The following is an 8,722-nucleotide window of genomic DNA, read 5'->3' as shown; positions in this document are numbered from 1 at the left end:
GATAACTTGATTAGATTTTAATATGTGAGTTACTAATAATGTATAGTAATGGTGTATTTTAAAACWTATTTTGTAAAGCTTTCTGATTTCTCGGTACTTGTTTGCCAGAGCGTCATAATGCATATTTGTTGTATGGGAGACTGGGTCCTGAATTCCGGTTTTCAGAAATAGAATGTGATGGGTGACATCTTTCTGGTGACTGTGAGGGTGAGCCCCGGGGAAAGAAGGAGGTTCAGATCTGCTTGGGTGTGATGCACAGTGTGTCTCCTGCCCCTGTTCCCTGCTCTGTGCCCCTGCATCTATTGATGCTAAAGAACTGAAACTAAAGCTCAGGCAGAACATAGAAATAGATTTTTGTACTATGTTACTTTATATCCACTTACTGCAGCTTTTAATACTAATAATGATGTAACTTTGCTTAAAACCATAACTAACCGTACAAGAATAAAATATTATTAGTTGTTTAAAAAAGTACATTATTCTGCCTGTTGCTGAGAGTACCCTCTAGCAATTGGACTGARTTAAGCCCATATTCCCTGTATGAACATGAGCACCAATGTGAGAAGCCAAGTTCCCCTACAAAAACACCTCCTTTTGAGTTAACACTTATTAATCAATCTGTTATTTATATAGAAATAAAATTTACAAGGCCTAATCTTAGCTGTTTTGACAGCACCAGCAATTAGACTAAGATGGGTCTGGTCCAATRTATCTTTGCTTGTCCCCTCAAAACAATGACATAACTATTTGTATGCCAGACCATGATTACAGCACAAATGAAGGAGTTTGCACGCTGGTGAATACTGTTACTGTGCTTATGGAGATCAATCASAGCAAATAGCCACAGACATCCAGACAATCCAGCAACATGCAMAAGTGCTTAACACTTACATCCTGGCTTCCAAATTTTAATTAGCTAAAACAACTATTTACAAGAATTTGATTTTTAGAACTAACCATCCTCTGTACATGTATGATCAATGTATTCTATAGTAATACAAATGAACAACAACTTCATATCATGATTAAAAAAATAATGATTAAAAATAAAATTTWMAAAWAACATATTTTCAGAAATAAGTGTTAATATCACCATATRAAATTGTGAAAAAATTCACAAAAGAGTAAAGAAAGGGAGAAAATGATACCTATCATTTATGTGACAGTGACAAGATGCTTATGAAGCCTATCATTGAAAACTTTCTATAAACTTTTTTCATATATTATTAATACACAATCTAATAGCTTTCAATATATTATCAATAATGGCCTTTCCATATATTGTTGTAAGCTTTTATGCAGAATATTAACAACATGCAGTGTATCAATTAGATGTAATCCAGGCAGCTGGTTTAGTACATAGACACATAAAATCACCMAGGAGMATAAATCAGAAAAAATTCTGAAGAAAGTAAACAAGTAGCTGCTATAACAAAGACTAATAAAAAGCACTAATAAGAACTTAGCAAAAGCACCAGACAGTCAGCAAAATAATTAAAAATGAAGACTTAGAAGACTATTAAATAATGCCAGAGAGCAAGGTGAACACAAATACAGTTTCTCTTTGCCCCTGCTGGGGTAGTGTATCTAGAGTTTCATTTACCTGGATGCACTGGAGTGCTGGTTGCTTTGCTTTCTCAGTGTAGCTAACCATTGGGATAGCCAAATGGGGATGAATTACATCTGCTTTAGAGCCAAAACATATTTGGTTCAYGGCCAAAGTTGCTCAGCTTCCCATAAGTGTCTGTAGGAAAAATACATTTTGTGTCTCTAACTACAGTCCTCAAGTTGATGCCATGGCAACTTTTGTGATCTGAATTATATGTCTGAAGGCAGCTAAGTAGTCTTAGCAGAGGTGCTCTGTTTTTCTTTAGCTGAACTTCTTCCTCTTATCAAGATTAAACCTTTCTTTGAAGGTGAAAGATGATTTTGCAAGCCTTCAAACTCTTGTGCATATGAGAACATCAGGCCTGATCTATTGGTTATTTGTAATGACACCCATAAATGTCTGTAAATTATCATTTATATCCATGGTTTTAAAATTAAGGTTTATCTGTAGAGATGCTGTTTTGACTAAAAAGCGGTGTTTCAAGTTCTGTCAGGAGCCGGATCTTTATGTTTTCCAGAAAAACAGAGAAAGGTCAGCTTTAGGTTTTGTGTGTGGGAAAGTTTGAGAAAACTGGCTTAGTTTGTGTCTTTTGGTTGCTTTCAGCTCTCAAGACTTGATGTGAAGATTGGAGARTCTTTTATCACAAAGCTGTGACAGTGGAAAAAAATGTGGCCTAACAAACACACAAATGTGTAAGGTCTTATTTCTCAACAGTATCTTTGTGTACAGGATTGTCCCAAATGAGTGTGCTTGAGACCCCCCAAAAAAGGCATTTGTGGAAAGGGGTGGGAGTTTGCACCACCACAAGGAAGCACCACTGTTAGATAAATGACTTCTGAATATTGAAGGTATGGTGTAGCACCAAACTGGAAAAACCCCAGAAGCAGCCTCTGAAACAGTCCATGATCCTCACTGCGTTTGGTTTTGTGTTCAACTTTAGTTTGACAAGTGCCCTTTTTTTTTTTTTTAATAAGTTTATTTTGTGGAGCCTTAATCTGATCTTATCCTGAAGGGAAGCAAATAAAGGGATCAGTTGCTCATTAATACAGAATATCTGTTGTGTGGTCTGATGTTAATGTGTCTGCATCCTCTGCTGTCTCCTACTATGCTTTCCCTTTAAAATTCGTTGTTTAGCATGACTGAGTTAATTCTTCAGTATTCATTTGTACTTGAGAAGTTTTRTAAAGCTATTTCAGCATGCTTAAGTGACGAGATTATTTATCTGTGTATCAAACTCTAGAGCTCATGAGATGATGATGATCTCTGGGCTGTATTTGGGCACTCCCCAGACCTTCCCTCTCCTGCTTGCTGCAGGAAGGAGAGGCTGAACTGGAGCCCAGCTTTGCTGTCAGGAGTTTTGTGCTCCAGTCAAACTGGCTGCTTTTGGTCTCCTCTTACACAGGGACTGTGGCCAGGCAGTGCCTGGGCAAGGAGTGCATCAGTGCTCTGAAAACTCAACAGGATTTTGCCTGGTCTGCTTTCCTGTTGTTGCTTAGAGTAATTCTGTAGGGAAGATAATCTGTGCTTACTGTGAATTTATTKGTGTGGATGAAAAAATGATGGAAGAAGGCCTCACATCTGTACCCCCCCCCAGCTTTCTAGATGTGGTGGTTCTTTAACAGTAACTAGAGCTTGACAGAAGCTGAAGAAGCTGGCTTAAATCCAGGTGGCAAAGACTGAGCCGTGCCTGCTGGTAGTGAGCCTTGGCTTAGACACCTGGGACCCCACAACTCTTGGAGTGGCTGCACTGGAACCTGCAGGATGCCTGAACAGTGCAGAGGTGCAGTCTGTGGGAATACTGGGGTCATTCACAGTGCCCAGTGAATATTGGGGTCATTCACAGTGCCCAGTGAATATTGGGGTCATTCCCAGTGAATACTGGGGCTCATTCCCAGGTTCCCAGTGAATATTGAGGCTCATTCACAGTTCCCAGTGAATACTGGGCTCATTCACAATGAATATTGGGGTCATTCCCAGTTCCCAGTGAATATTGGGGTCATTCCCAGTTCCCAGTGAATATTGGGCTCATTCCCAGTGAACACTGGGGTCATTCCCAGTTCCCAGGTGCTGGCTGCCCAGTTTCACCGTGGTGCCCAGTTTCTGTCCCCAGTGGCTCAGGAGGTGCAGGGGGATTTGCTGGGTGCAGGAGCAGAGGGTTGAACCCATTCAGGGTTTGGGCTGCAGGAGCAGGGTTTGCTCATGGGGCTGTTTGAGTGCACTCTGGGCCATGGAACGTGGCTCTYTCTGCTTGTGTTTGCTGGTGGCTGCCTGGAGTTACGTGGTGCTGTTTTACACCAGCTTGTTGATGTTCATCTGAAATTAGGACTGTATCTAGGACAGCTGAGAAAACATTCATTTTATTTCTGTATTCCTCATCTTTTGTGCTCTCTGGACAGGACAGAGCTGTGATAGCCTAAGCATACAACTATTCAGTAAAATAAAACTTAATAGCTGTGAGTTGAGTCAGAATTTTTGTTAACATGATCTTGTTCTTCAGTTCYGTTTTCTGATTGCTGGTAAAGCTGCATTGGTGGTTTCTACCTGTTTTTCATCTAGTTTTAATCTGTGGATGTTCTCGTTATTTGGTGTTGGGGGATGTCACTTCTGCCAGCTGGAACGTGATGAGTTTTCTTGCAGGTGTTTTGAGTTTTCATAAATGGAGTAGGGGTTGTCACTCCTGTGCTGACCATGGCAGGGGAGGATGGAGAGAGATGGAAAGTGGCCGTTATAAACAAGGCAAGAAAGACTATAAATTTCATTTTCCTGTGTTCACCTCTGCCTCAGTGCCARCAGTCCATGCTGTCTGTGGTTCCCAGGGATTGCTGGCTGGAATGCTGTACCTGGTGTTTCCTTAGCACTTCTTTTTAAAYCTCCTGGCCTTACTTAATTCTAAAATGCCTCTCTAAATACTGACCTTCAATTTAGAGAGGGGGCAACATTTTTTTTGGAAACCTTTTTAATGGGAAGAAGCCTCCCCCACYCTTGTTTATCCCGTTCTCAACACAGCCACCCTCCACCTTTGTGTCCCTGAGGCAAAAAATGGGGTTGCAGCATAATCTATGGACAGTGATCCCTGTCTGGCAAAGCCAGAGGAGAGGAAAAATAATTAATTGAATTTAGAAATAAAAATCACTGAAATGGTTGAGGGTAATTTGCTTCTGTGATACCTAAAGATGAAATTGAAGGGAGAAAACTGCCCTGGTGAGCATAGAGCTGGGCTAAATGAGATGAGACCAGAACACATTTTATCTTTGGAAGAACTTGATGGGGTCCTGTCAGTGAAAGAGCWAGRGGGATGAGGTTCAGAAGGAAGTCTRAATAACAGGGATAAATTCAGTAGGAATGAGAAGTGGCTTTGGTTTAGRGTTTTGTTGGGATTAGTTTGTTCTCGTTTTGTAAGTCATAAYTGAAGAAGGGGAAAACTTGGTAGAGAAGGGTAGAAGGCAGTGGTGTTAGCATATTCTGTGGAGGGTCTCAGCAGAATGGGAACAGAAAGGCTGAAAAACCTCTGCTGTGCTCAGCTGTTTTTCAGTTAATTTAGATTTTCAGGTGTTTCCACTCGTGGTTCTCCATCTGCCTGATTGGGGAATCCTTGGCTTGGCTCAAACAGGTGCTTATGAGCTTTGAAGTGAATAATTCCTCTGCTTGGGAGTGCTCTCCATCTGCTTCAGTCCTGTCACCTGCACTGCTTTGTGCCCGTGTGTGCCAGCAGTGCCACTCCTCACACAATTTGGGATGTTCCTGTGTGCCAGGCAGTGCCACTCCTCACACAATTTGGGATGTTTTGTGTGCCTGGCTGTCACCTGCAGAAGAGCTCTGTGTGGAATATGAGCCAGGCACTGGAAACCATCTCAGTCCTCTGGTTAGTTATACGTGCTTCAGGTTATTTGTAGGAGCTGAAGAATTTTTTACTGGTTTCTCTTTTTCTGCTTTATTTCATCAAATGAAGAGAGMTTTCTGAGGAATCCATAGTTTTTGGATGGAAGACTTTTGCTTTTCCTCTTGATTTCATATGGGGTTTATGGCAGTCTGTAACATGAAACATCATAGTCAAATTACTTTTTTCCCCCTCTTACTGTTGCGTATTCTGTACTGCAGGTTTTCTAAAATGAAATACCTTTTGAATTTTTTAGTAGAGAAAACAAATGAAATTACAATTTATAGATGCTCCCAGAAAGCTTTTTGAGAAAGAAGTGCTCTTTGGAATTCCTTTCATTCGGTGTTCCTTGCTCTGTAACTGAAGTTACKTATGTGAAACAGCTTAACTGTCTTTCAGATTTATCAGCCCAAACATATTTTTCTTACGCTTAGTACTGCTCTATAATCTGCAGCTGGTGCTCGCTTGAGGTTGATAGTTAAATGTGCCATGTGGCAGGCAGAGAGTGCTGCAGGGGCAGAGGAGTTTGYTCCTCTGTGAGTGGAACCATGTCCTGTTTTTACCCATTTTGCAGTCCTGCAGTTGGCATTCCCAAGTGACACCAGGCTGCTCCTGTTTCTCCCTGAGCTTCAGTCAGGAGGTAGATCCTGATTTTGGTTTGTTTTTCCTGGAGTGTCTTACAGCAGCTGACTTGGGTTTAGCCCTGGAGCTGTAATTGGATGTGGAATGTGGAGAATGCTGCATTATTTTTCTGTACCAGATGACAGCAAACTCTTAACTGCTTAGTTCAAGTRTTAAAACATTATTTGTGCATCAGAACTTTGCTTAACCAAGTGATGTTGTAAGAAATGAATGTGCCTGCCAAAATGTTTCTCCTAATTACCTCACGGTTTTATTTCTATTGATCCTGTCTGTATTTTGTTTTGACTTGTGCAAAAGGACATTGTATTTACTTTCGGTTCTCTCTGTTATTCTGTAGGAGGAGCAATATTTAAAATGTTAAAGGCCGTTCTGAAAAAGAGCCGAGAGGGTGGAAAAGGCACCAAGAAAGACTCAGGTATGAATATCAATGTTTTATACCCCAGATTGGTGTGCCCTGCAGAGCCAGGGCTGTGTTGTTGTGTGGTGCTGCAGTGTCCATCCCTNTCAGCTGTTTTTCAGTTAATTTAGATTTTCAGGTGTTTCCACTTGTGGTTCTCCACCTGCCTGATTGGGGAATCCTTGGCTTGGCTCAAACAGGTCCTTATGAGCTTTGAGGTGAATAATTCCTGTGCTTGGGAATGCTCTCCATCTGCTTCAGTGAAGAGTTTCCTCAGTGCTTCAGGGCAGTAGCAAATAGGTGGGGGACAGTAATCTCTGAAACAGTGATAAAGAGGCTTTTTTGCAGGGTCTGGCACCTGCCCAGGGTTTTTGGACAGACCATCTTTTCCCCTGTTGGCAGTCCTGCAGGACGCTGGTCAAAATAATCAGCAGCTTGGTAAAAGAGTAACAGAGCAGAAAACGATGTGATTGCAGGTAAATCTGTGGTATCTGGGAAATCAAATCTAGATCAGACTGGTGGGAAAAAGCTCCTGCAAAAGCACATTCAAACAGCTAACGTGATAATGAGCTTTTTCTCACACTTCCTCATCTTTCACCTTTTTTGTATTTTAATAGTGCTTCAGGGCATAATTCCACTTCAGAAGTGAAAAGCAAACTGGAAACCTTGCTGTTCCTTTGCAGTCTCTTGTTAAACTGCTGCATTGCTTTCGTGGGGTCAGATGAGAGAGGGAAAATGTGGAATATCTCATAGGTAAGTTTATTAATAGTTAGATAATTGAGTGAGGAGCAAATGGCACAAATGCTATGTAGTTTGTCAGTTTTGTATCTATATTGATCTTTCTGCATAAGAAACACCTGCAAAGGGTAAAGACCATAATTGTTTAGGGTATTGCATAAAAATATTTCAATAATAACTGTGTAACTTCAGTGGGTCTGGCTGAATAGAGCCTGTTGGAAACATTATATATGCCACTTGCTACCTGGTTGTGGGCATGAAGGATCAGGGTCAGAGCTCTTCAAGGTATGCTTTATAAATTCCATTTATACATTTGAATCATAACATGAATATATCTCATCGGAAGGTCTGTCTTAAAAAAAAAGAGTTAAAACACTGTCCTGTTCAAATGTCTGTTCATTCATGATTTCGTAGTCTCATGAATGGAGATACACCTTCTGTTTATTACAAAATGCTAGATATTGATACCCAAAATGTAGTAATTTTAAAGGATTTTTTACTTATGTCTTGATTTCTGTTACATCAATAATACTTTGCTCCTTTAAGTATTGTATATTCCTCTTGTTTGAAATCTAGTTTAGTTTGAAATCTTTAGTTCAGCTAAAGGATCTTGAATTTGCAAGAAAAGGGAAATGTTGAAACTTTCCTATGTGTGACACATGGAATGGCACTCTGAATGCATTTGAAGGCAGTGAAAGCAGTTCTGACTGAATGAAGTGCTGTTTTCTTCACTGTGTCTGGTTCTCAGGGCTATTTCTTGATCTCAGAAAAGCCTTTGCTCTTGTGGATCATGTCTGTGTCAGCTCATGCAGACAAGTGAGGAGGGGAGAGTGTTTTCTCATATTGCATTTAGTTGTTCCTTCTTGTGATCTTGTGGCTGAATTTTAGGAGATAATTCCTTATTTAAAGAAATCTTGAGCAGTGTTCAGGGGGCTGTCATTAACCATGGTCTTTCAGTCCAGTCTTTTGGATGCTGCTAGACGTGTTGAGAACTGGCACGTGGCTTTTGTCTGTAGAACATGACTGGTATCCAGTCACTGGTATTGTAAGCACACAGAGTAAATGTTTAAAAAAAAAAAACTTCACCCTTCCCAGATGACATTAACATTGTAGTCTAGTATAGTGATGCTTATTTTGATAAATTTATTTATGCTTTGTGTCCAGTAAGTAATCATAATTTGTTTCCTTTAAGTATATTTCATGTTTCGGCCAGGTGATCCAATTTTGGGGCTGTGTTTGTGAGCTTTTTCAGTTTTCTGGATGCTGAAATTGGAGACAGCTGATGAATTGGCATCCTTTGGGAAGCAGCTGAAGGTGCTGCAGAAGCTGTTTGCTCTGGCAGTGAGCAGAGACAGCAGCAGCAGCAGTGTCCCTCCTGTGTCCCCAGCAGCTGCAGTGTTTGCTGCCCTGTGCCCGTGTGTGCCAGCAGTGCCACTCCTCACACAATTTGGGATGTTCC

At 40.8% G+C, this 8,722-nt stretch overlaps 1 protein-coding gene across 1 annotated transcript in view; it reads left to right on the top strand.

Moving 5' to 3' along the window:
* TANC1 (tetratricopeptide repeat, ankyrin repeat and coiled-coil containing 1) overlaps window positions 1-8,722 on the top strand; it is a 59,599-nt gene that overhangs the window by 12,977 nt on the left and 37,900 nt on the right. The window contains exon 3 of the mRNA XM_057385336.1: window positions 6,466-6,543. Within this exon, the coding sequence (XP_057241319.1) occupies window positions 6,466-6,543 (78 nt within the window). The remainder of the gene's footprint in view (window positions 1-6,465; window positions 6,544-8,722) is intronic.

The sequence above is a fragment of the Malurus melanocephalus genome, unplaced genomic scaffold (genome assembly GCF_030028575.1).
Source record: "Malurus melanocephalus ecotype Western Australia unplaced genomic scaffold, MMel_1.1 scaffold_811, whole genome shotgun sequence".
In the NCBI taxonomy this organism is placed as follows: domain Eukaryota; kingdom Metazoa; phylum Chordata; class Aves; order Passeriformes; family Maluridae; genus Malurus; species Malurus melanocephalus.
The sequence above is the reverse complement of the archived record's forward strand: the minus strand, read 5'-3'. Positions and strand labels throughout refer to the sequence as shown.